A 27,393-nucleotide genomic window follows, 5' to 3' on the forward strand; every position below is an offset into this window, starting at 1 on the left:
ACATACACATGTTCTGGAGATGGATGGATGGATGGATGGATGGAAAAATATTCTGGGGATGGATGGATGGACAGATGGATGGATGGATGGATGGATGGACATACACATGTTCTGGAGATGGATGGATGGATGGATGGATGGATGGATGGATGGATGGATGGAAAAATATTCTGGGGATGGATGGATGGGCAGATGGATGGATGGATGGATGGACATACACATGTTCTGGAGATGGATGGATGGATGGATGGATGGATGGACGTACACATGTTCTGGGGATGGATGGATGGATGGACGTACACATGTTCTGGGGATGGATGGATGGACGGATGGATGGACATACACATGTTCTAGGGATGGATGGATGGATTTTATTCCTCTGTACCGATACTAGGAGTGTGGGTGATCAGAAAGAAGTCTAGAAAATCTCATAATGAGTTAAAAATTAGCAAGACTCATATTCTTGAAACTAGGTGGAATTAATCTTCCTGTAATTTAGAAGCAGTCATTAAAACCAGTTTAAAACTAGTAGACGGGTGGAGGAGACACTGATTGGAATAAAGTTGATACTATTCACTACAGAATTAAAGGACAGGAGGTCACATTCATGCCAATTAATGCAGTTTTTTAGGAGATAAATCCTGTCAAACAAACCTTGAGTCATTCAAATGAACAGTATAAGTAGACTTTTGGCTCTGCTGCATAGCATTCTGATTACAGCAGGCACTATATAAGCATCTGCTAAATGGTTTAGGACATGGCTAATTAGAACAAATCTCCAAAAGTAGTTGGAAATGTGCAAGTCTCTATCGGGATTTCACAGGCTGGGTTCCCATCTAGGATGAGGCTTATCCTAAGTTTTTATCAGCGACCTGGCAGCAAATATAAAAGCACTACTGGAAAAATTTGCAGGTATTAAACAGAATTGGCAGAGGGACAAACAACCATGAGGACAAGGGAGACCTACAGGGTGATCTGGATCTCTTGGTGACTGGCTAATTCAGAAAAATGCAAGGTCCTGCACGTAGGAACAGGGAGATTGGGGCAGACCTACAGAGCAGGAGTCTGTATCTGGGAAAGCAGGGACTCTGGAACGAGTGTAGGGGCCATCATGGGCATGCGGCTCGAGACGGGCTCCCCTATGATGCTGTGGCACAAAGGGCTGACGTGATCCTGGTATGTAGAAGCCGAGGGGCATGAGAAGGGCAATGATTTCACTTCTGTGCATGGTGCTGCTGAGACACTGAGACTGCAGGTGTCAGTTGACATACGTGGGCAAAAATAAGCCAAACTCTCCCTGCGCCGTGCTGGGCTCTGCATTAGCTGTTACCACACAGTGAAGACACTGGGAGTTGTTGTGGATGTTTTGCTAAAAACATCAGCTCAGCAGCTGTCAGAAAGGCAAACAACATGTAAGAAGGGAGCTGTGAACAAAGCAGAAAGTATCATGATGCCCTTTTATAACTCCATAGTGCATCCACACCTTAAATTTGTGCCCAGTTGTGGTATCCACACCTCAGAAAGGATATAAAAGAGCTAGAGAAGGGGCAGAGAAGGGGAACAAGGATGCAGAGTGATCTGGAGGGGCTTTTATATGAGGAGAGATTGAAGAGGCCAGGCTTGTCCAGTTTAGAAAAGAAACACTTGAGGCGGGGCATGAGAAGGGTTTCCAAAATCATAAATGAAGAGAACAGCCATAGGGATGTACTACTTATCATCTCCCACAATAGGGAGATGATAAATACAGATTGTAAGATGAAATGAGAAGGTAGTAAGTTTAAAACTAAGACCAGGAAGTTCTTTTCCACGTGCCCTGTTTATTAAAATCCCTCGCCATTTTTAATTTCTTGTTTTGCCTGATGAAGGACTTGTGTCTGAAAACATGCTAATAATAACTTTTTAGCAACTATTCAGTTGGTCTAATAAAAGATGTCACCTCTAACCAAAGAGTTTGTCTGTCACATTAGAAAGCAGAGATCTATTTGTCCTGAACAATGCAAGTGCTGAACTCTTAGGAAAAAAACAATCAGGAGAAGCAGCAGATTTCGACTTTGTGCCTTCAAATCCAGATGGGATTCTTTTCCAGGACAACACACTGTCTTCAGACATGAGTTATTGGGCTCCAGGTAGAGGCAACTGGGGAAAATGATTTGTGGGATAGTGCTTTGTTCTGGGCTCCACAATTATGGCAAAATCATGTGTGCATAGATGGAGAGAGAGCTCAGAGTTATCAAACGTCTCAGTCTTTGCTTCCCTGTACCAAATGTCTCCTGAAATAAGCCACATGATGGGTCCCTTTCCCAGTTCCCTTCTTTCTGATTCATCTTGCCCGGGCAAGTCAGGCTGATGCAGCCTGGCCTGAGCCAGTATAACACCATCGCTGTAACCCTGCAGGGTGCAGGCTACACTGGTTGTGCACAGGGACGTTAACTGTCTCCTAACCATCCCCCTGGAACCGTCACCCCCATTTTCTATGGCATCTTAATTGCAGGTGGTTTCTGGGGTAGAGAGGGATGGACCAAGATGTCTTTATGACCTACCTACCCCTTCAGCAGGCATCCTGGTTTTCCCTGGTTCAAAAAAATTGCAAATTCTCTGAATCTTTTTTTTTTTAAAAAAAGGAAATTCTCTGATTAAAACCCCCAAATCCATGATTATAATGGAAGCGCTCTCTCTCTCTCTCTCTATATATATATGTATATCAGTTGAACACAATGTTTTATTGATATATTTACAGTTTTAAAGCAACTTGGAAGTCTGCTGGTGCCTCAATCGCTATAATAAAATAAATTCTAAATACCCATAAATTTCATTATTTGATTTTGGGGTTTTTTATCATGGAAAATCAGAGCTCCCCCTGCCCCCTTAGCTCACAGAGCACAGGTCCAGGCCATGTGCATATACATGCACATGACGCCCCTGCCTGTCTGCCCTCCTCCCGCTCCCTCCCAACCCCTTGCAGGCTGCAACTTTGCCCACCTGCAGATAGCCCTTGGCAAATATGCAAAATCTATGGGTTTCTCCCTTAAAATGAGAAAGTTACATTTTCCTCTGGGAAAGGAGGAAATCTGCATTTTTATCCTTTTTTCCATGGGAAACAGAATACCTGAATTCCTGCCCATCAGGCATTTCATTAGCAGCCAAGTGAGTCCTGCAGGCAGGGACTGTAACAGAAGGTCCTTTTCCTAAAAGCTCACAAGCTAAATAGACAAAACAGGCCAAGAACAGAAAGGGAAAGTAAAGCAACAGGACTTGCCCAAAGGCATTCAACAGGGCAGTGGTGGATCCAGGCACAGAGCTCCCTGGAGCAGATCACATCACCTCCCCTGTCCATGCTGCTGTTTTAAAAGCCTAGTTTTGTGTTGAATTCAATTGAATGTGACGAATACACAAAATGTCATTGTATTGGAGGTAAAAACAGTTTGCAGTGTCCAGCATGTTATGAGCAAGAGATCCAAACCCTTAAAGGTGTTTGCTTTTCAGGGAACATCTGAGAAGCCATTGGTCTCTGCCTACGGCCTTCCATGTCATCTGTCAATCATTCCTGCTCCAACCCCTCAGCCTTCCTGCTGACAGGCATCCCTGGCCTGGAAGTTGCCCACATCTGGATCTCCATCCCTTTCTTTCTGATGTACTTCATGGTGCTGCTGGGAAATGGCACCATCCTCATCGTCATCAGGCTGGACAAAAGCCTCCATGAGCCCATGTACTACTTCCTGTGCATGCTGGCTGTCATCGACCTCGTCTTCTCAACCGCCATCATCCCCAAGATGCTGAGCATCTTCTGGCTGGATTCCAGGGAGATCAGCTTTGAGGCCTGCTTCACCCAGATGTTCTTCATCCACACGTTCACGGCGGTTGAGTCTGGGGTACTGCTGGCCATGTCCTTTGACCGCTACATGGCCATCTGCAAGCCACTGAGATACACCACGGTCTTGACCAACCCACGGATTGCCCAGATAGGGCTGCTGTCCTTAGCTAGAGGCATCAGCGTCATGATCCCCCTCACCTTCCTGCTTGCCAGATTGCCCTACTGCAAAGGCAACCACATTCCTCACTCCTACTGTGAGCACATGGCCATCATAGAGCTGGCCTCTGCGGACCCGACAGCCAGCAACCTGTACAGCCTGGTGGTGGCCACGTTTCTGGTGGGGGCAGACTCCATTTTCATTGCCTTCTCATACAGCATGATCTTGCGCTCTGTGCTCCGGCTTGCCTCCCAGGAGGCACGTCTCAAGGCCTTCAGCACCTGTGGGTCCCACATCAGTGTCATCCTGCTCTTCTACGTGGGAGGGCTACTCTCCATGTATCTTCAAATGTTCTCCCTCAGCCTGGCACCTCACACCCAAGTCCTAGTGGCCGACCTCTACCTCACTGTCCCTCCCATGTTAAACCCCATTATTTATGGCATGAAGACCAAGCAGATCCGCAAGCGGGTCTTTCATATCTTTGGCCTGGTATTAGCACCCTTCCTCCCACCAGCTGGGGATGACAGACTCCACGAAGAGAGGTGGTGAGCATGTCTTCAGGTCATGGGACCATCCTGAACCGTGCTCTACCCCCACATTGTGTCTGTATTCTCAGGAGAGCTGTTTGAAAAGCCAGTCATGACATTGGCACCATGCAGGAATCCCTACTCTCAGAATCTTAACCCAAAGAGCAAGGCTTTGGCTCCAGGTAGCTGCTTGCTCCCAAAAACTGACTCTTAGGCCATGGGAGACAAAATCAGTGTCATCGGAGAGAGGGGATCAACTGTCATCTGTTCTTTTCCAACCAAGAACCTTCCCCTGTCCCTGCTGCTCACTGAGCTTGCCATGGGACAGGTAACTTCTTTGGTGTGAAGACTGAAATAAAAAAAATGGCTTCCCCCATTCAGAAGGGACCTACTCTTTCCTTGCTCTTCTACTTGCTTCTAATTTCCTCATATAGTCCCTCTGTGCTCAAAACACATCTATACACCCCTCCATAGTAATAAAGCCACATTTCAACAGTCTGTACAATTCTTTTATAGGTTCCAAGTCATGGAAAAGCCCAGGGTGTAGCCAAGCCATATATGTTGAAATAGCATGTTGCTAGAGCCTTAATTTCATCTTTGTAAGGGACAACCAGCTCTGCTGGATTCCTGGCCTTCCTCTGCAAACATGAGAGGGTGGCATATGGGACCTGGAGAAAAATACAAAGTCAGAGGGTGTGTGACTCAGTGAGATGGCTGCTACCGCCCTTTATCGAATAGGTAGTGGATTCTTGCTCATAACAGGGAAGAAACTTCCTCACTGCACTGGTCCCTGTGTATTTTGTCCAATAGGATGAAGTTAGGGCAAGGGTTGGAGTTATGGTGAAATTACACGTTATACTTAGACCATACTAAGGAGAGCACACAAACACCAACAAACTCTCCCTGTGCCTAAAGAATGGTATTTGTGCCCGAAAGCTCGCAAAGAACAGTTTTTCCAACTATTTAGTTGGTCTAATAAAAGATATCACATTTATCCTAATAACCTTGTCAGACCATACTAAGGACATTTAAAACATGAGCATCTGCACATTAAAGCTTGTTAGCATGTGCCAAGTGCCCTCAGAGACTCTCAGATTTACACCACTTCAGCTGAGGGTTAACTCTGGGCCATGCTCCCTAGCTTGTGTTAGGGTAACTTCAGACTGCTCCACAGAGATAAAATGAGCAATTTGTAGTCCTCCAGCATCCCAGGATCCACTTCTCCCAACCCGTCCACCCAGAGAAGGGACAGAGCCCAAGCTCTGAAAATGTGAACTGTGAAGCTAGTTTAAAGAGCTGGGTTTGTTTAATCTGGAAATAGAGGATTCATAGATTGTTAGGGGCTGGAAGGGACCTTGTAGATCATTGCATCCAGTCCCCCTGCACTAGGCAGGAAAAAACAAATGGGGTCAAGTGACCTCGGTGAGGTGACTGTCCAGTCTCCTCTTGAAGATTTCCAAGGTAGATGACTGCACCACCACTACATGGAGTTTATTCCACAGTCTGGACAGCCTGACTGTGAAGAAGTTTTTCCTGGAATTGAGCCTGAGGCAGCCTTCCAGGAGTTTGTTTCCATTGATCCTGGTCTTCTCCTAGGGTGCCCTGGTGAACACCTGTTCACTGAGCCCCTGATGCCCTCTGACGTAGTGGTAAGCCATTATCAAGTCCCCTCTCAACCTCCTCTTCTTTAGGCTAAAGAGGCCCAAGTCCCTCACCCTTTCCTCGTATGGTTTGCCTTGCAAGTCCCTGATCATATAGGTGGCTCTTCTTCGAACCCTCTCAAGTTTTTCCACATCCTTGTTGAACTGTGGTGCCCAGAACTGGATGCAGTACTCCAGCTGTGTTTTCACCAGTGTGGAGTACAGTGGGAGTATCACTTCCTTAGTTTTCCATGAAATACAACAGTTAATGCATACCAGCATGCTGTTTTCCCTGCTGGCCACAGCATTACATTGCCAGCTTATGTTCATGCAATGGTCAATCACTACCCCTAGGTCCCTTTCAGCTGTGGTGCAAGTCAAATTGTCGCCACCAAGCCTCTCGATATGTGGGGGATTCCTTGTCCCCAGATGGAGCACCTTATACTTCTAAGTGTTGAACTTTATCTTGTTCTGGTCTGCCCAACTCTCCAGCCTGTCCAGGTCTGTCTGTATCAGCCACTGATGTTCTGGAATGGCCACACTCCCCCATAACTTGATGCTGTCCACAAACTTGGTCAGGGAGCTTTTCACCGCCACATCTAAATCATTGATAAAGATGTTGAAAAGCACCGGTCCAAGCACAGATCCCTGGGGGACACCACTGCCCACTTTGCACCAGGATGACGGATCCATTCATGAGAACTCTCTGGGTCCTACCTCACAGCCAGTTTTCCAGCCATTGAATTGTTGAGCAGTTAAGTCCACAATCTTCCAATTTTTTTTTCCACAAGGATATCCAGGGATACTACATCAAAAGCCTTTTGGAAGTCTAGGTATATAATGTTGCCCTTCTCTCTCATGTCCAGGGGGCGAGAGACCTATCCGTAGAAGGAGATAAGATTGATAAGACAAGACTTACCCATGATGAAGCCATGCTGGCTGTCATTCAGAATCTTACCCTCAACCAGCATATCACACACACATTCTTTAATGAGTTTTTCCAGGATTTTCCTTGGGATGGAGGTTAGGTTGATTGGTTTATAATTGCCCATGTCCTCCTTCTTCTCCTTCTTGAAGATGGGCATAATGTTGGCCCTCTTCCAGTCCTCAAGAATCTCCCTTGTGTGCCACGAATTCTGAAAGAGTTTTGCCAGGGGTCCCACAATGACCTCAGCCAGCTCCATCAGCACTCTCAGCTGAAGTCCATATGGTCCCACTGACTTGTAAATGTCTAGCTTTTCTAGTTTGTTTTGCAGCAGCGCAGCTTCCACTGGGAAGGCTATCATTCCTACCATGCCCCTGTGACCATTATCTCACCTGTCTTTCCCCTTGGTTTGGTGAAATAGCAGTGCAAAGTGAGCATTCAGGAGTTCACTTTTTCCTCAGTGAGTGTCCGTTACCAGCTCTCCCGAGGTGGTAAGCAGAGGCCTCATGCTTCCATTGGTTTTGTTTCTCCTCCCTACATACCTAAAGAAGGACTTGTTCTTGTCCTTGACTCCCTTGGCTAACTTAAACTCAGTCACCACCTTAGCTTTCCTAATCATTTCCCTACAAGTATGGACCACTGTTTTATAGTCCTCCTTCAGGACTGTCCCTAGCTTCCACAGTGTGTATGCCTCTATTTTCATTTTCAAGAGGACCATAATGTTTCTATTGAGCCAGGATGGCTTGCCAGCCCTTTTGCTACCTTTCCTCTTTATGGGAATAGTTTTCTTTTGTGCTTTGAGAATCATGTCCTTAAGGAAAGGCCACTCTTTGTGCATCCCATTCACCTTCCATCCCTGGTCCCACATTGCCACTTCTAGCATAAAGGGGGAAGTGTTACAATAGTCTATAAACATGTGTGGTTCCTACAGAGAAAGCAGGGATCTTGTTGGTTTTTTTCTATTTGCAAAAAGGGCAGGACAAAAGTAGCTGACTCTGTTTTCAACAAGGGAGATTCAGGTTAGATCCTGGGAAAGACTTCAGTTTGCCTGAGGAACTTGGGCTGAATCACTGCCTTTGGAGATTTCTGCTCCACACTGGATAGACCAACACCTGTCAAGGAGGGTCTAGGTAGACCTGATTCTTCTCCAGAGCATGGACGATGGGAGTAGATGGGGCTCCTTCCATTCCTAACTTCCTATGTTTTGGTTTTTCCCAAATTAGGGTTTTTTTCCCTCCAGCCTGAAGCTTGCATGGAAAAATGAATGGATGACCGGTTCCCCATACACAGCCATAAGATTTTGACATGAGGGCAACAGGAAAGTATTGCACTGATGAAGTTAAGGAGAAGTGTGTGGAAACCAAACCAAATGGCAGCACCTTTCCTGGAACCATACCTGGATTGTGGGTGGTTTGAGGGCACTACACCCTACACCATGAACAAAAAGCAATTAGGGATAGCAGGAATGACTGGTGTTGGATGGATTGCAATCTATATTCACATACTAAGGGAAGGTGCATATGAAACAGGCAGGGATGCTCCAGACCCCATGCCATAGGCAACTGGATTGAGCCAGGACCTTGTTGTGCATGTGTATAGGCTGCCTGGGTGGGAGGCAGTCAGTAACGAGCAGAGGTAGAACTGCCTCATTCACTGAGCATGGCCATATCACTCAAGGTTACTGTAATCCTAGAATCATAGAAAATGCACATGAATCATAGATAATCATAGAAAAACATAGAAACCTATAGCAGTGGGGCTGGAAAGGACCTCAAGAGGTGCTCTTCAACTCAAATATACACGCTTCACCTCCCAGCTACCAGGTCCCTGCCATTCTCTTTTGTAATTGTCCTTGCATTGGAAGTTGGGGTAGGCCAAGAGCTGAGTATCACATCTTTTGTGGGTGCAAACTTAGCAGCCAACGCATTGACACTTTGTAAGGCATGGACAAATCAGGACCAGGGGTCTCTCCTTTATTCTATGAAGTTCCCGTTCTGGAGTAGCCTGATTTCTAAGTGTGCTGCTGATGGATGTCATGGCCTCATTTAGACCCAATTATCTATGCCCTTCTCGCTATACCTCTTCCCCACGCCCATCTGAGCAACCGGGGGTATGAGCCACTAATAAACCCCACAACCTCTCAGGCATGACCATTCACTGGGGCCATGAATCAAGGACCAGCCTGAAGATAAGCCAAGTTTTACTCTGGGAAAGGATGGGGTTAATTAAAAGGGCAGGGGGTGGAGAAAAGGCAGGGTATTAAATAAAAGAGGGCCCAGTGGGAATAAATAAAAGCCTGCACCCAAAAGCCCTCCCCCAAGCCTTAGCTGGGTGGAAGACTGGGGTGCTCTGGGAGACTGGGAAGGTATCTTTTGATGGGACCCAGAGGAGCCCTGGCAGGTTCAGACATTTTTGGGTCTTTAGGGATGCCATGGATTCCCCTTGTTTGGGTCCTTCAGGCTCTGGAAATCCTGCCCCAATGCCAGCCCAGGCCTAGGTTTAAAAATGGTGAGTCCCTGGCTCCTTGGACTTGGCTACACAGCCTTGTCATCCCTGATCCCCCTTGGCTTCCTTCAGAGAACTACTTTCTCACTCCACTTCTGGGGAGGAACATTACCTGGCCAAGGAGATGGAGTGCACCCAACTTCCCCTGTAGCAAAGCAGGCAGCTCTTCTTGCATAAAAGCAGCATTAATGCATCTACAGCAGGTCCCATCAGGTCCCCAGCCCCAGCTGTTTCATCACCAGTTCCCAGTCTCCTCTCCTCCTACCTTTCTCTCTCCCCTTTGTCTGTGGCAGTCTCCTTTTTAAGCCTGTCAAACTCTGAAATCCCCTCCTGGGCGTGGGGCACTGCAGTGAGTCTGCCCAGGTGCTGGCCCAGCTGTGGCAACATCTGCAGATTGGCTCGTTGCTTGTTTGATAGCCTATTCCCCTTAGCAGAGCACTTAAGCAGAGCCTCAGAGGTCTGCTTCAACATGCCATGAACCCCCATTTTTCCCCAGGTGCAAGTCCTCAGGGAAACTGAGGCACACAACATTAGGGTCACACATGCATTTAACCCTGAAATAGTACAAGCAGGGCCAGAATCTGTTGTAACAGGTGCGGCACAGCCTTGGGGCTACAGGTTGGTTGCAGACTCCCTAACACAGAATGCCGAAGTGCCAGCTCCCTTTCTCTGGCATGAAGCAGCTCTGAGCCTGTGGCTGCTCTGTTACCTTTATCCCTACACCTGAGAGCCTACATGCTCCATAGTCCTTTGCACCCAGGCCAGGCTGTCCAAGGCCAGTCAGGTTTCCCCATCCAACCCTTGCATTGTGGCTGCCCCCAGAGCCCAAGGGAGGCAGAGAGCTTCCATCACACTTCCAATCCCTGTTCTGCTTCCAGGGGGGGCTGCTCAATGTGGCATCTCAAAAGCCCCCAGCCTGTCCATACTTGTTTACCCCTATTATACAAGAAACTCTATATGAAGTGATTAACTCTGACATTTCCTCCCCGTGCTCACCATCACTGTCCTGTGAAGGGGAAGTGAGGCAGGGCATGCACAGGGTTGCTGGAACTACACATAGGTGGGACTTTGGCACTGCCCGAATGCAGACGCACCCTGCCAGACTCACACCTAGTTGCAACTGAAGCACCTGAAACTGAGACAAACAGATCAGCCAGCAGGAGTCCTATGCCAACATCCATCCCAAGGACATGGAAAGGGCTTTGCATGAGAGCACAGGCCTGACCTCCAGCCTCTGGCCAAGACAACCTGTCATTGAGGGGCCATTCAGTGGTGGTTTCATCGGTGCCTTCTGTCCTCCAGGGATGAAGGAATAGCCTATTTCATGCAGCTGCCAGTTGATGTGAAACACGGAAACCAAGGCGATCATTCCTGTTCATTTCTATCATTTATCATGCAACAGCCTCACTAAAACATTAGAACATATGGCTTCCCAAAGGCTGTGCATAGGGTCAAGGTGCCTGTCTTCAGTTAGGACTTCGACTGTTCAATGCCACCACCCTGTTTATGCTACAGTGACAGGGACCTGGGCTCCTAAAACAGGATGGTCTGAATTCAAATCCCGTTGCCTATGTGAAGCTCCAAGGTTGAGGTATGCACCAGAAAGTCCCTTCGGTCTCTGGGTTGGTCTCCCTTTCTTCATTCTCCCCTTTGCTAAATGCTTTGTATTAAGGATGTCCCTGTGGTGGACAAGTAGGGCCCCATAACTATAATGGCCAAAGAGATGTTCTCTACAGACAGACCAGCTTTCCTTGGTCTTGTAGGATGTGAATACAACAGTCCCCTCTCTCCATGCTCCCTTTGTGGTGAAAAAAACACATTCTGCTACCACTTAAGCTAAAAACAAGGAGCTCCTTCAATTATCAGATGTAATAGACTGTTTTCTCTGAACTGATCCAGCCAGTAAACGGAGACAAAGACACACTCTACTAACCCGGTTTCCGCAAAGTATGCTGTTTCTGCGCCAATCCATTAAAGCATAGCATCTTGTACAGCCTCCTCCGGATTTCCTTGGTTCGCACAGCATAAACAATGGGGTTTAACACTGGGGGGATGATCAGATAAAAGTTGGCCAGCAGGATGTGAATGGGAGGAGCCACATGCCACCCAAAGCGGTGTGTCAGAGAGGACACCGCAATGGGGATGTAGAAGACTAGGATGGCACAGATGTGAGAGCTGCAGGTGCTGATGGACTTGAGCCGTGCCTCCAGGGTGCTGAGACTGAAGACAGTCCGGAAGATCATTGCGTAGGAGAAAGCAATGCACAGGGAGTCCCCAGTGAGCACCAGAAAGCCGATGGTCATGCCATAGACGTTGTTGACAGTGATGTCCTCACAGGCCAGCATCACCACGGCCATGTGCTCACAGTAGGCGTGGGCAATGACATTGGTCCGAAAGTAGGTGAGACGCTTGATGAGCAGGGGCAGGGGGGCGATATATAGCACCCCTCGTATCACGGCCATGAGCCCAATCTTGGCAATGATGGAGTGCGTCAAAATAGCTTTGTGCCTCAAAGGGTTGCAGATGGCCACATATCGGTCATAAGCCATGGCCAGGAAAATCCCGGACTCGATGGTGGCAAAGGAGTGAATGAAAAACATCTGGAGCAGGCAGGCGTGCATGTTAATCTCCTGGGTGTTAAACCAAAAGATGCTGAGCAGCTTGGGCATGGTAGAGGTGGAGAGGACCAGGTCAATGACAGCCAGCATGCAGAGGAAGATGTACATGGGCTCATGCAGGCTCTGCTCGGCCTTGATGATGAAGAGGATGGTGCAGTTCCCCAGGATGGCGATGATGTACATGGAGCAGAAGGGGATGGAGATCCACAGGTGGGTGGCTTCCAGCTCAGGAATGCCGGTCAGGAGGAAAGAAGACGGGCTGAAGCAGGTATTGTGGAAAGTCAGCATGGTAGGAACACTATTATAGTGCCTGACGTGTAAAGCTTTCACTCCCTGCAACAAAATATATTAATCCTTTCAGTACTGGAAGATGGGACAGGCACACAGGTGACAGATATGCACATGCTCAAACCACAAGCCATGTACTGTCAGGTTGAGAAGAACAGAGTTCTGCCAGGATGGACGAAAGCCTCTGAGGAAGCAGGGGGCTGGTCTAGCCTCCATTGGAGGCTGCTAGAGCAGAGATGCTCAACTACTGAATTATCTTTGCAGCTCATCGGGGTACTTCACAACACGACTAAACTGAAACACTGGCAAGGCCCCATTGTGACTGATTGCTCTAAAGTTAGATGTGTGCGTTGATCCTTGAGCAAGGAGCTAGATGACATTGGGCACATCTACATGTTCATTAATGCGCATTAGATACTGCTCATTTAGTTTAGTACTAGCTTAATAAAGTACTCACTTAATGCACAGTACCTAGAGTTACTGCACAGTAGCACCAGCGCATGCTTATTTTATGATGCTTACTTCACATTAGCCTAAACAACATTGAGCAATAGGCTATAAGCATAGTTTCTAACCATCATGATACTGTGCAGTGTAATTAGGCAAATGTGTAGTAAGTGTCTTGTGTAGATGCACCCCTTGTGAGGTCCCTTCCAGTCCAACTTTGATCCCAGGATCAAGGACCCTGGATTGGGAGGTTTTGGGGGGCTGGGTTCATCATTTTGCTCTGTGTTGAACCCTGCCTAGCACAGTGAGTTTAGCTTGTGACTGGGACTCTGGATCCCAAGTGCCACCACCTGCAATGACAGTAAGAATAAGTTTAATATCAAGCTCAGGTTGTCACAAACCAAGAGCCAGTCCTATCATTTCCTGGGACCATAGGGAGGCATGAAAAATGCACCCTGACCCTCGGGTAAAGCTCTGAGTATCTCCCTCTGCCCATGTGCTTTACATGCTGCTCATCACAAGCTAGGACTTAAAAATTGTCTTTTGATTACTTCTCTAGGATCATTCCCCGGTTACTTCAGCAAATAGACTGTCTAAACAAAAGGATGGGAGATGCAGGTACTAACACTACCTCGGACACTCCTTCTCTGTGCCTCAGTCTCCCTGTCTGTAAAACAGGCATAAATGTTCTCCTCTCCTGAGTGATCGAGAGGTCTGCGTAGTAAAGGCTGGAAGAGGAAGAGCACTCCACACATGCACAAGATGATTGCTCTTATAGCCAGCCTGCTTCCTTCTCACAACCACCCTATTCATATCTGCCCAAGAGACCATCCGGTGACCACAGGAAACGATAGGACATCACATAAGCAAATGCAATCATCCAGGCTGGTCTGCAGCCCCTCCACACCAACAGCCCTGTGCATTTTTACCCAGGCAGAGGAAGGTGGAAAGAAAGTTCACAGCTCCCTACACAGTTCTCTTGTCTCAGTATTTTGTGCCAACCAGACTCACCAGCCTGCCAAAACCCACAATGACATAGAAATAGTCAAAGTTATAGATGGAAACATCCTTGATCCCACCCATTCCATGTCCTGCAGCCATCCCAGAATGAGTCCCAGTAACATAGAAACGGCATGAGAGAAATCTGTAAAAAGGAACCTTCTTGGAACAGACCCCCTCATCTGTCGCTGAGTTTAATTACATATTTACAGAAATGTCTGTGCATTGCCCTCTCTGACAAACAGCTGACTTACTAGTGCAACCGTGGCCAACCGGAGGCTTCTTCCGTTGTACAGAAACGGTGAGGCTAAATTCAGAGAAGGGGTATTTATACCACACCCCTTCTTGCCCCAGAGGACCTTGCAAACCAGTTGCTTGATCCCTGGCCCCCAAAGCCAAGAGCAGTTTGGAAAGCTGAAGAAAGCTGCTAAATATAATAGCATACAGGCTCTCTGAAGGGAGGGGTTAAACATAATATAATAAACTACAGGATCCCTGAAGACAGGTCCTAGGTATATGAAACTGCAGGTTCTGTACAAATACATGAGATTGTCAATATGCAGCTTACAATACAATACAGTGCAATGAGATTTATAGCCTTGCTGCCCTGGGGAAACAGTACAAAAATATCTTCCCTCTCTGGGAGAAACCTGACCCTTCTTTTGAGTCTGAATTTGCTGAGGTCCAAATCCCAGCCTGGGATACTGCCAGGTGCTCTACTGAAGAGCTCTCTAGCAAGCAAACTTCTTACCCCCTGTTTATTGTGCACGGGGATTGAGTCGCCCACCTTTACTTTCTCTTTGGTACATTAAACACCCTTTGCTCCTGGAGTGTTTCACTATCGGGTGTTGTCTCCAAGTCATTAGTCAGCTTCCTTCTTGAACTGCGGACAGCAGAACAGGTCAGAGTATTTCAACAGTGGTCACAGCAGCACCAAAGGCAGAGGGGATGTAATCTCCATGCTTTACAAACAAGGATCACATTAGCCCTTCTGCCACATAGCTGAAAGGGGTGCTCGTGTCTCGCCGATTCTCTACCATGACCCCCACGGCCATTTCATGGGCTTCCTACAGCAAAGACCTTGCATCCTCTTCAGAACAGCCTGTGTTCTTTGTCACCAGGGGCATGACCTTACATCAAGCCAAATTAAAATGCATGTTGCTTCCTCGCATTAAGTGAACGAAATCATTCTGAACTAGTGGCTGGTCCTCTTCATCACCTCACTTGCAAATGGTCTCAGGGCAGGCTGTCCTTTTTCTCTTGATACACACATAAAAATGTGGAATAGCAAAAAGCCAGGAGCCAACCCCTGCGGGATACCACAAGAAACATGCATGCTCAATGATGCTTCCCCATTCTCAGGCATGCTTGGAGATGTCTCAGTTTTTAAGCCATTCAGGGAAGCTTCTGCATGGAAGCCTTCTAGCTGTGCAAGTGAAATTTGTGGCATGTCTTTTATTTCCTCTGCAGTATGGATACATGCCTCCATGCTTAGAGACAGAGCAGAGGCAATAAGCTTCACACTGGCCAGACTCATATGCAGCCATGTATCTGCACGCACTCTGGATGTGTCTAAATCCAACAAATGTGTTTAAAAACCTAATGTTAAGAGGTTCTCCCATATTTTAGCTCCCAGAGCTGAACGATTGGGGCCCTTGCCTAGGGAAGCTGAGTTATAGATCCCCCTCACCAAGAGGGGATTTGAGCGTGCATCTATCTGAGTTCCCAGCATGGTGCTCTAACTGCTATACCACAGCACATCTGCTATTATCTTCCTCCGCCTTCCTCTGTCATTTTTTCAGGCCTTGCGCTAAGATATACGCATGAACTCAGCGAGCGTGTAGCTCTACTTCACACATTCATATACAGTGACAGAAGCATAGCACATGAGAGTTGAAAGGGATCTCAGGAGGTCATCTAGTCTAGCCGCCTGCTCAGAATCCTAGCCCTATGCTCCAGCATTTTTACTACTTCCCCGAGCTTGGTGTCATCTGCAAACTAGCTGAGGGTGCAATAGATCCCATCTTCCAGGTCATTGATGAGAATATTGAACAAAACTTGATACCAGCTGCCAACTAGATATCAAGCCATTGACTACTATCCAGCTGCCACCTCATCCTCTCTCCTGAACTGACATGCACTGCCCTCATCCCCTCCACTCTCCATTGACTTCCAAACTGCCCCTGCCCTCACCTCTTCAATACTCCCCTGCTCCCAAACCCTCCTTGTCCCCTCTCCATGTGCCATTTCTTCACAAGATCGCTCTCCTTTCTCTCTCCAAGTTCTCCCTCTCACCCCTGCAGCCCCATTTCCTAATCATCCACATTCTCCTAGCTCCCTGGCAGGCTTCCCTAGAGTGCCCAGGAGACAATACTGTCATCCCTGAGAGCAGCCTGCCTTCAGTGTCAGACAAAAAAAGATGTGGCACGTATTGTTAGGAGGAGAGGCTGAATTATTGATCCATTAGGCCTATAGATCAAGAGAAACCACTGTGAGAGGGTGGAAAAGTTGTATGTGGAAGAAGGAGCAAAGCTAACTTGCGGGTCATGCTGCACAACAGGCTCTGTTTATCAAGAAGCCTCCTCTGGCTCAGCCCATAGCTAAGATCCTTTCAGGACAAAACATGTTGGCTGGTGAGGGGTTAACTGACGTGAGTGGGGGGGTCAAGTGATGACCCCAGGCTTCATAGGACTTATGAACCTATGTGAGGTCTGAGGATTAGAGGGAGAAGGCCATAGGGCCTGCCTTTCCAATGCTTTTGGGTCTATGCCTCTTGTTATGGGAATGTGCTACTAAAATCCCTCTCATGTTCCACTCCTAGGGTAGGAGCCAGCACAGATCCAGGACTCTCAAGCCTGAGCATCCAGCCACCTACCAACACAGGGGTTAAGTCTACCTCTCTGATCATCCCACTGCAAAGATGGGGGAGGGCAAAGGATGGGCAAGTACCCCACCACAAATATGGAGAGTGTAGAAGGGCACATGTCAGCTGGTTGGTGGCTCAGGGCCCAAGGACTTCACACAGAGCCATCTCTTCACAGAGAAAAGGAGAGCAGAGGGGCTAGATAGTCCTGGTGTCTCCCAGCACCTCCAGCACTGACACATTACTGGAAGGGAGGCAAAACTGACTTTGGTGAGAGGTTTGCTAGAGCCGCCTGGGTCTTGCTCACTTGGAGCACAGAAGAAAAGGTCTTTCTCAAGACCTCTCAGTTGAGAGTCCAGTCAGAACCACAAAGCACAGAGATACTGGGGATCTCGCACAAACACATCAGATGAGTTAGTGAGCCTTCCCAGTCCTGTAACACAGCTCTATCAGGTCGAAATATTAACCCCTGCTCCCTACCAGTTCTTTCACCCTTGGTATCTTTAGAGATTCATTAACATTAATGAACTCATCTCCATCCCCACATGAAGGAGGTGGACAGGATTCACCTCCATTTTCAGGAAGCTTTAGGATACCACTAGGGAAGTTCAGGTGTTTAAATGCAGATCCCTTGCAGAGATTGAAAAAGGTGCTGGTCTGGAGAACCATCCCGTCAGGCAGATCTACCTTCCCCAGCCCGTTTGTGTAATCCTCAGCTGCCAGTATAAACTGTCACTCCACTGAGGACAGGAGAAACCCATGACCAGTGTGGGGCATGAGAAATAGGATGTCCACATAAACAAGCACACTTGCTAACTACCCAGCTGGCCCAGGAGGGGTTAAAAACTTTTGCATTTTCCTTATTGAACAATCTTTTTACATGTCCAACAAATGTCCCTCCTTCACTCCCCAACAGCAAATCACATTAGACACAAGAGAGACAAACACCTGCCTGCAACTGTACCAGATGGGGAAGCCCAGTGGGGAATGGACACGAAGCCTTTATAAAAAGCCAGCCACATTTCACAGGGAGAGTTGGGAGCTTGACGCCACTCGCACATCCTACCATGAGCAGAGAGCCCATGTCACCTTGGCTTTCAGTAAGTGAGTTTAACCCAGGGAAGGTTGTTGCATTTCCATTATTGACAGCTCAGTGGAGGGTTTATGTCAGAATATGTTCAGGCAATTGCATGTAGTTTACAGAACTGGCATTGGTATGTTTGGTGATACACTATTACAGATAATAAGTAACTAAACCTCCAGAAACCCCTGGGTGAAGCAGAGGGGAAGAAAGAAAGAGGGATGTAGTGCTGAAGGTTAGGTTAGGATGTGGGTAGATTTAGACAAGAGAGGAGTTGGCAAACTTTGCTCAGTGTAGGCATTGTGTTATATGATAAGGATGTTATGCTAAGGGCATTTCCTGTCGTTATGGCAGAAACATCTCCATCCACCCTGGTTTGGAAGCATGTCTAACCTTTTCTTCAGAACTTCAGGAGCAAACAATATGATGTACACATGAACAGCATCCTTTGCCTGGCCACAGGGAAAGCAGGGGGATGAGCTGATAAAATTAGAAAACTCAGGAGAAAATGTAGAGCCAGAATGGTGGGTTCACAACATCTGATGAAGCAAGTCACTTCTTATGAAAGCTTTTTCTATACATCTCTGATTTAATTAGTCTATAAGGTACACATCTGCCTTGCCTTCTGCCTGACTTCAGACTAACATGGGTAAATACGTCTCTCTACCTTGCTTTTCTATATTCAGCTGAACCTGCTGGAGCTACCTAGCATGGAGCACCTAGAATTTCTCCTACATCAAAAATTATAGAAACTGATGGCTGGAAGGGACCTCAGGAGTACATCTAGTCCGACCCCCTTCTCAAAGCAGGACCAGCCCCAGCTAGATCATCCCAGGCAGGGCTTTGTCTAGCTGGGTTTTAAAAACCTTCACTGGAAGCAAGTATCCAAACCACATACCTAGAACTGTAGCTACTGTGTAAGTGCTGTAAAAGTGCCAACAAATACGTAATTAATATTCAGCAAAGTTTTTTAGCACTTAAAATAATGGTGTGAGTCCTACTGGTCTTTGCATTTAATAAAATAATTTCAGCAGAATAACTCCTATGGCCAGTTAAATTTCCTGCCCAGGGCGTTGCTAGTTTCCCGCTTTCATTTCAAGGAAGGTGAAATGTTGTGCATGAGGCACAGAGAGCCTGTGTGTAAGATCACATGGTACGGCTAGCAGATGTGGGGGCAGAGGTCAAAGAGGCAGCCCTCCACCACCCATTCCCTCCCACCAATCCTGCCCCCACCCTAACCCTTCATCATGCTCCCTTCCTCTCACCTCCCCATCACCCACTTTCCCTCCTCCCTACTCACCCCATCCCCACACACCTGTTGTCTGGCTGTTGCCAGCTGTCAAACTAGGGTTAAAGAGTCCTGTATTCTAGGTCATCCGCCTGGAGGCAGTGCTTTCTGGGATACCGAAGGCCTATAAATTGGTGGTTTTATGTCAGCTGAACATCCAGATGTTAACTTAACTCAGGACTTATTAACTTAATTCTGCACCTGAAGCCCTCACTCACCTCCACCCCCCACTGACATGGGCAATCCACCCTCAGAAGCCTGAGGGGACATTTTTAAGTCCCTAAAGCAAATGAAAATCCTCTGTCTCCTTTCTTTCCACTCCCCACTCCTTTGCCTGCCCCTGTTGCTTTCCCTGCTGTTCTTGGGGATGTTCCTCCACATCACTTGTTTTTCCTCCTCCCACTCAGCCCATCCCCAACCACCAGTTGCCTGGTTGTTCCTATCTCAAGACCAAGTTCCAGGACCATTGATGCCTTGGATTCTAGCTAGCCCACCTAGAAACAGTACCCTCTTGGATCCCAAGGGACTGCCACTCAGTGGTTTTATCTGAGTTGTACACTCAAAAATGAACTTAACTTGAGCTAGGTAGCACAGTTCAAATAGAATCCTCACCCCAAGCGGCATAACTTGAAAACAACTGGACAGCATTTAGCACTTGTTAGCAAGCTTTTGTATGTGATCATTCAAGTTTTAAGTGCTCTTAACATGTTCTGACTGTAATGTGTACTCTCACCCTGTCACATCATGGAAGCTGGGAATGACCTCACTGGAAAGCTGCTGAATGCTTGCTGCAATATAAGGATATTACAGCCTTCCCTTCTAAGAAGCAATGACCCCTTCCTCCTGGGCAGCAGTTCTTTGATTTGAGGAAATCTGTGAAAGAGGAAAATTATTTGATCTCTAAAGGTCCCTGTCTCTATCCCACACAATGTCTGCACAATTTTTGCTGAAACAGAAATGGATATCGTCATCGGCAGTCCCTCAGAGTCGAGGTTTACATCCGTCAGGCTTGATGGGTCCTCAAGTGACTGAGGAACCCAACTCTGGATACACATGTTCTTTGGCAATGGATGCATGTTGTTGTGCAGGGGAGTGGAATTCACAGCCCCAGGTTGGTCTCCTTCTCCTTCCTCCACCATCGCCATTCCACCTCAGTATCGAGTCATTGGGCCTCAAAGTGATGCATGCCTTGGTGGACCAGGTGGCCCCACACGAAATGGTCAGCAACTTCCTCCTCGCAGCCATTGGTGTCAATGCCTCTGTGCTTGAGCGCAACCTTGAGTGTGTCTTTGTACCATTTCCTTTGGCCACCCTTTGAGCATTGGCCAATGGAGAGCTGGGGAAAGAGACTCTGGTGAGGGAGGCAGTTCTCAGATATCCAGACACAGTGGCCCATCCATTGGAGTTGATTTCTCACGTGCAGGGTTTTGATGCTGGTGGATGCAGCTTCATGGAGGATGCTTGCCCTGGTCCAGTGGTACTTCCATTTGATCCCAGGGATTTGATGCAAGCACTGCTGGTGAAAGCTCTCAAGAGTCTTAATGTGGTGCTGGTAGATGGTTTGGGTTTCACTGCAGTAGAGGAGGGTGGTCAGCATGACAGCCTTGTAAACCAGGACCTTTTTCAACTTCCAAAGTTCTTTATTTTTGAAGACAGGTTGTTGCAGCTTGAAGAAAGTGAAACTGGTGCAGCTGACCCAGTGCTGGATTTCTTCATCGGCGGTAGCCAGTTGAAAGAGGTGGCTGCTGAGATACAGAAAGTGTTCCACATACTCCAGAGCTTCCCCATCTACACAGATAGCATGAGGGATATTCAGCTGGCCTGGGGAGGGTTGGTGGAGAATTTTCATCTTGGCAATGTTCAAGGACAGGCCAAGTCTCTTATGCGAAGCGTTGAAGAGATCTAAGATCACTTGCACATCCTGTGCAGAGTGAGCCATCATGCAGCAATTGTCTGCAAACTAAAGGTCATGGATTTCCTTGGTGGTGAGTTTCATTTTTGCCCAGAAGTGCACAAGATTGAAAAGCTTTCCATCTAGCCAATACTGGATACTGACACTGGATGGTAGATCATCTTGGATAAGGTGGACGATGATGGTCAAGTAGATGGTGAATGGGGTGGGGGTGATCATGAAACAGAAATGGATATATGAAGTGCTGGAAGGCAGTTGGACTGAGAATTTGGCCAGGGCCAGGTTGCAGGGTGTTCCCAAAGCAATAACCACTGTAGATTTGGGGCTCAGAAGACCTGGGAGCTGTAAGAAAATATGTGTGGGTGGGAGAGAACAGCCTTTGATGGCAGCAAGCAAGGAAGGATCCCAGATTTCCAAGATGGGGTATGCAGGAGCAGCAGCCCATACTGCAGGGGAGCTGCACCCCAAGACCTGAGTCTCCTCCTCCCCGCCAATGTGGGAAGGCCACCCTCTGAAGCCTGAAGAGATATTTTTAAGTCCTTAAAGCAGATGAAAATCCTCCTTCCCTTTTCCTTCCACTCCCCATTCCCCTGCCTGCCCCTGTTGCTTTCCTTGCTGTTCTTGGGGCAGGGGAAACACCAAATCTCCTCCTGCCTGCCCTATCTGGGTCTGAGCTAATCTGGGGATGGGGACAGGGATAGCAGCAAAGGAAGGATGGGAGAGAAGTTCCCTCCTCCATGCCCCAAACCCTGGAAAGGAGATCCCCACTGTGTAGATGCAGGGAAGGGGATCCCCACTGCCCATATCCACTGCTGCTTTCCCATCTCCATCTGAGCCCAGACCTCATGCATTCAGAGTGGAGCAGATAGAAATAGCTCTGGCATTTCCCACACCCCCAGGACAGCAGAGAAAGCAACAGTGGCAGGTGAAGAAGGCAGAGGGGAAGAGGAGAGAAGGATGTTTTTTCACTTTTGGGGTCTCAAAAAAGTCCCTGGAAACCCCTGTGGTGCATTTCAATCCAAAAGGAGGTGCAGCCATCCCAGTGCATTCCCTCTGGATCCACCCTTTGGAGCAAGTAATCCATACTTTAGAGGAAGACTAGAAAGAGGGCATCTATAGAGTGAACTCTTGCACTTATGTGACATCATGAGCTTCAGGATATTCTGAGCCAGAATCTACATCCTTGATTCCTATACTTAACAGTCCCTGATGGACGTGTCCATGAGCAGATCTAGAATTTTGAAAATGGGGGTCCAGATGGCAAGGTGCATCATCACATATAACACAACATTTTGTTTCTCCAGTGAAAAAGAAACTAGAAGCTTTACTAACATTCTTGGGACCTTGGGGTGGATTGTTCAGTTTAAATTGAGGCAAAAACATAGAACTTCATTGGCATGCATTAAAACAGTTGGCAGAGCTGTGAAATAGGAGCTCCATGACCAGAAGCAGCAAAAAGACAGTAGCATTTCAGAGCAAAGAAAGTCTTTATTGGTGGAATATCAAGACGATTAAAAAAAAGAGAGAGTTGTTATCACCCATGGAATGAACACTTGAGAAGGGATCAGGTAAATAAGAAGGAGCCATGAAATCAGTTGATGCCCTCAGCACAAAATAGAAATGCTGCTGCCACTGCCAGGCAGTTGGTTGTAAATTTTGAGTGGAGTAGGAATCAGAGGTAGGGTGTGGAGGTGAAAATCCACCAATACATCCCTCAGAATCCACCCCTGGACCTGTCCGGCATGCATGGCCTTCCCAACACACTGCGATAACTGATTCCTCAAGCTAATTACTTAATGCATGAAAGGGAACTTCCTTTTGCTTCCTTAAAACTCGGTGCCTGATTGTTTCATTGGGTGTCCCAAGTCCTAAGATTAAGAGACAAGTGGAACACTTCTCCTGCCTATTGAGCTGAAAGGTGAGAAAGCCTCCCCTTCACCCCCTGCTCCCTTCCACTGACCACCTCCCCCAGGCTTATCTCCACCTACAGTTTTGGGGACTTCCACAGCATTATGGGATGACAGGTCTAAGACGTGGTGATACAGCAGCATTCTGAGCATGCTCAGAAGAGAAACAAAAGGTGCACACAGCTGAGCAAGTGCAAATTGTATTTATACTCTGCAGAAGTGCCAAACATGGTGCTTAGAAGATACATGCACATCTCTGAGGCTCTTATATGATGCAGAACTTACCTCTTAATATTCAGAAAAATCTACAACCAATAAGCCTGTCATTGGCTACTGAACAGCAAGGTTGAAAATGTTTTCTCTGACATCTCTAACCTAATAGATGGAGGATGACAGGGAAGGTATTGAATAGGGGATTGATCACTCTAGAGATATCAGTTCAGTGCTCTCCCTCTATAGCATCCACTCCCATTACTGTGGGAGACTGGGCTTCATGCACCATTGGTTTGACTCAGTGTGGCATTTCTTATGTTCTTAAATCTGTTCCTTTTTCCGACAGAATCTGTCTGTTTCTTTCAAAAAATTAATCAAATTCATCACAAAAAAGAGAGAAAGCAGAAAGAAAAGGAATCACTCTGCACCTGCTTCTGTGCCCGGCTCCATCATAGAAACCCCAGCACAATTTTTACATTAACTTCTTCAAAAAAATTGCCTAGAGAGAAATTTACCCCAGCTAGGAAAGCTTGAAACAGCTGTGGGAGACTAAAACCCTGCATTTATACTGGGAATCATCTCCTCATCACCCTTAAGCTGTATAAAGCAGTCTTGGTAGGGCTACAGTTACCCCACACATTCACTCCAATGCATGCAGTGTGCAATGTCCCTCACTTTGGGGCTGTCTGGCTGGAGGATGCTAAGGACATTTTCACCACTTATTACTGTCCATGTCAGTGCTTAATGTTGCATGTTCTCTGCCTTCCTAGGGAGCAAAACCTGCTGTGAGGGGAGCCACGACCCTCAGGCAACTGTCATGGCAAAGATCAACGTGACTGATATGACACTCTCCGTATTCATCCTGAACGGCATCCCAGGTTTGGAAGAAGCTCACATCTGGATCTCCATCCCATTCTGCTCCATGTACATCATTGCCATGGTGGGGAATTGCGGTCTCCTCTACCTCATCCGGATTGAGGGCACTCTCCACAAGCCCATGTACTACTTCCTCTCCATGCTCTCCCTCACTGATATTGGGCTGGTCACATCTGTGGTGCCCAAGGCAATGTGCATCTTCTGGTTCAAAATGAAAAAGATCAGCTTCAACGCCTGCCTAACCCAGATGTTCTTCATCCACACCTTCACAGGGATGGAGTCTGGTGTGCTCATGCTCATGTCCTTGGACAGATACGTGGCCATCTGTTACCCCCTGAGGTATGCCTCCATCCTAACCAACCCTGTTATCACCACAGCGGGGGTGGTCACCTTCCTCAGGGGAGTGATGGCGGTCATACCTGTTGTTGTCTTTACCGAGCGACTGCCGTACTGTCACACCAACATCATCCCTCACACCTATTGCGACCACATGTCTGTGGTGAAGCTGGCCTGTGCCAGTATCAGGGTTGATGCCATCTACGGCTTGGTAGCTGCCCTGGTGATTGGGGGCTTTGACATATTCTGCATCTTTGTCTCCTATGCAATGATCCTCAGGGCTGTGGTGGGCCTCTCTTCCAAGGAAGCACGCAGCAAGACCTTTAGCACCTGCACGGCCCACATTTGTGCCATTATCACCAGCTACACACCAGCATTATTCAGCATCCTCACACATCGCTTTGGAAGCCATCACATCACAGCACACACTCATATCCTTATAGCCAATCTCTATCTGCTCCTGCCCCCTATGCTCAATACCATCGTTTATGGGGTAAAAACCAAGCAGATTCGGGAAAGTGTCTTGAAGCTGTTTAGTGCAGGAAAGGCTGGTTCATCTCCTGGTGCCTGAGCACAGATTCACAAGGGAATTACATTATACAAAGAGAGACAAACTAATGCAGAGACTGAAAGGTCAGTCCCACATGCTCCATGTCAACTCCAGGACAGCTTAATGAATGCCCAACATTTCCTTTAGATCCTCCACATGCTTCAGCATATCCCCAACTCTGCCCTCAAAATACATCCCAGGTCTTTGTGAACTTCCTTCTCTATAGTGGTTATCATAAAGCATAATTCCCAGGCCTTGTAGCCCAGCTTTGGGGGTTCAGAGCTCTTTGGCAATATTAATGGACAGGTAGTAGTGTTTACTCTATTACTTTCTGGTTATCATCTCCTCTTTCAGATTCAGGGCTCACCTGGAAATTAAAACCTACACCATTCACATAAATAGGATTTCTCATCTGATTGCTAAACTGCCTGCCTGCCTCCATTCCAGAACCCAGCCCATTAATGGTGATGAGGACAATCTCCTTCCCATTAAACTGACTTGCCCTTCTCTCATCATGTCCCAAATCTCCAGGGAAAAACGTGAGTTCTGGAGGAATCTGGGAGGGTGGGAAATCCAGAATCTGAAATAAAAGTGATTCATAACCAAATGCCACACCAGATTCACAGTTTAAAAGCAATTCCTTAACCTGCACTGGAGTGATAAGTTCTCTGCAGGATGTTCAACATAAAAGTTAGACCCATATTACAGGTTCTGTACATGTCCCACAACAGAATAATAGAGAATGCATATACAGTGCCAAGGAGGCTTCCCAGGCGAAACAACTGAGATGAGGAAAGTCAAAGATGATTAGGTTCCCTGACCTAGGATCAGGACACAGCTCAGTCCAGCAAAAGAGTTATGTTGCTGTCCTTCAAAATCCAGACATCCCAAGTCAGGCTTAACTGAGGATTGCAAGAGTTATTACTTTATATAATAAATTATAATAAATAGCTTTTCCTGTCTCAGCTGGGGTTATCAGTGTCTTCATTACTGTTGTCCTTATGAAGTGTCACTTATCAATGTGTTTTCAGTGTTGAAGTCTCAGATTCCTTGCCCTGCACTGAAGCTGACCTCGTGAAGGAACGCTTTGACAGGCTGGACACCTTCAAGTCAGCCGGCCCTGATGGGTTGCACCCCAGGGTACTCAGGGAGCTGGCGAGCATCATAGCTCAGCCCTGGCACGGATCTTCGAGAGCTATTGGCACTCTGGTGAAGTGCCCGATGATTGGAAGAGGGCCAATGTGGTGACACATTTGGGTCAGAAGCAGAATGGCCAAGTTTGCTGACGACACCAAACTCTGGGGTAAAGCATCCATACCTGAGGACAGGCAGGTGATCCAGGCAGACCTTAACAGGCTCATGAAATGGGCAGATGAGAACCTGATGGTGTTCAACACCAAAAAATGCAAGGTTTTCCACCTCGGGAGGAAAACCCTGCAGCATCCTTATAGGCTCGGTAGTGCTACACTGGTTAGCATTACAGATGAAAGGGACTTGGGGGTCATGGTTGACCACAAGATGAACATGAGCCCTAAGTGTGATGCTGTGGCTAGTAAAGCAAGCAAAACGCTGGCTTGCATCCATAGATGCTTCTCAAGCAAATCCCGGGACGTCATTCTCCCCTTGTACTCGGCCTTGGTGAGGCCGCAGCTGGAGTACTGCGTCCAGTTTTGGGCTCCACAATTCAAGAAGGATGTGGAGAAGCTTGAGAGAGTCCAGAGAAGAGCCACGCGCATGATCAGAGGTCAGGAAAACAGACCTTACGACGACAGGCTGAGAGCCATGGGGCTCTTTAGCCCGGAAAAGCGCAGGCTCAGGGGTGATCTGATGGCCACCTATACAATTATCAGTGGTGCTCATCAAGATCTGGGCGAACGTCTGTTCATCAGAGTACCCCAAGTGATGACAAGATCAAATGATCACAAACTCTACCACAACCGATTCAGGCTAAACATAAGAAAGAACTCCATCACTGTCCGAGGCCCCAAGTTTCGGAATAGACTGCTGCCAGAGGCGGTTCAAGTACCCACTTTGCATGCCTTCAAGACACATTTGGATGCTTATCTTGCTGGAATCCTATGATCCCAGCTGACTTCCTGCCCCTGGGGCTAGGGGCTGGACTTGATGATCCTCTGGGGTCCCTTCCGGCCCAAATGTCTATGAAATCTATGAAACTGCTGTGAGGGCAAAGTTACATCCTGGACTTCCCAACACCAGTTTTGTCTTAAAGAATGACCCCAGGCTCAGATCAGTGGTAAAGGTTATCATGTTTATTGTCTAGATGCACCGCCATAGCATGTTTTGGCCTAACAAGTATATCAGGACATTAGGCATTTGTACATGTGACAAGGTAGTTGGTGCAACACCACACAGGCTCCCCCAGGCCACCACAAAGTTCCCCTGATTTCCAATTCTCCTTTTATACAATGATCAAAACAAATGACCTCTTG

At 47.4% G+C, this 27,393-nt stretch overlaps 3 protein-coding genes across 3 annotated transcripts; 2 read left to right on the top strand and 1 right to left on the bottom strand.

The window, feature by feature from the left end:
- The first annotated feature begins 3,524 nt into the window (after positions 1-3,524).
- Positions 3,525-4,356, top strand: LOC109305574 (olfactory receptor 52K2-like). The gene is made up of 2 exons (XM_019528560.1): positions 3,525-4,251; positions 4,331-4,356. Exons 1-2 carry the CDS (start codon positions 3,525-3,527, stop codon positions 4,354-4,356), a joined length of 753 nt encoding a protein of 250 aa, XP_019384105.1.
- Positions 4,357-4,441: 85 nt separating this feature from the next.
- LOC109306412 (olfactory receptor 52M1-like) lies at positions 4,442-12,471 on the bottom strand. The gene is made up of 2 exons (XM_019529759.1): positions 11,549-12,471; positions 4,442-4,454 (listed from the first exon to the last, which is right to left on the bottom strand). The coding sequence occupies exons 1-2, from the start codon at positions 12,469-12,471 to the stop codon at positions 4,442-4,444; spliced, it is 936 nt and encodes a 311-aa protein (XP_019385304.1).
- Positions 12,472-23,998: 11,527 nt separating this feature from the next.
- On the top strand, positions 23,999-24,964 carry LOC109305575 (olfactory receptor 52N4-like). Its single transcript, XM_019528562.1, has one exon. The coding sequence runs from the start codon at positions 23,999-24,001 to the stop codon at positions 24,962-24,964; it is 966 nt and encodes a 321-aa protein (XP_019384107.1).
- The last annotated feature ends 2,429 nt before the right edge of the window (positions 24,965-27,393 follow it).

The sequence above is a fragment of the Crocodylus porosus genome, unplaced genomic scaffold (genome assembly GCF_001723895.1).
Source record: "Crocodylus porosus isolate Cpor-Errol unplaced genomic scaffold, CroPor_comp1, whole genome shotgun sequence".
Lineage (NCBI taxonomy): Eukaryota > Metazoa > Chordata > Crocodylia > Crocodylidae > Crocodylus > Crocodylus porosus.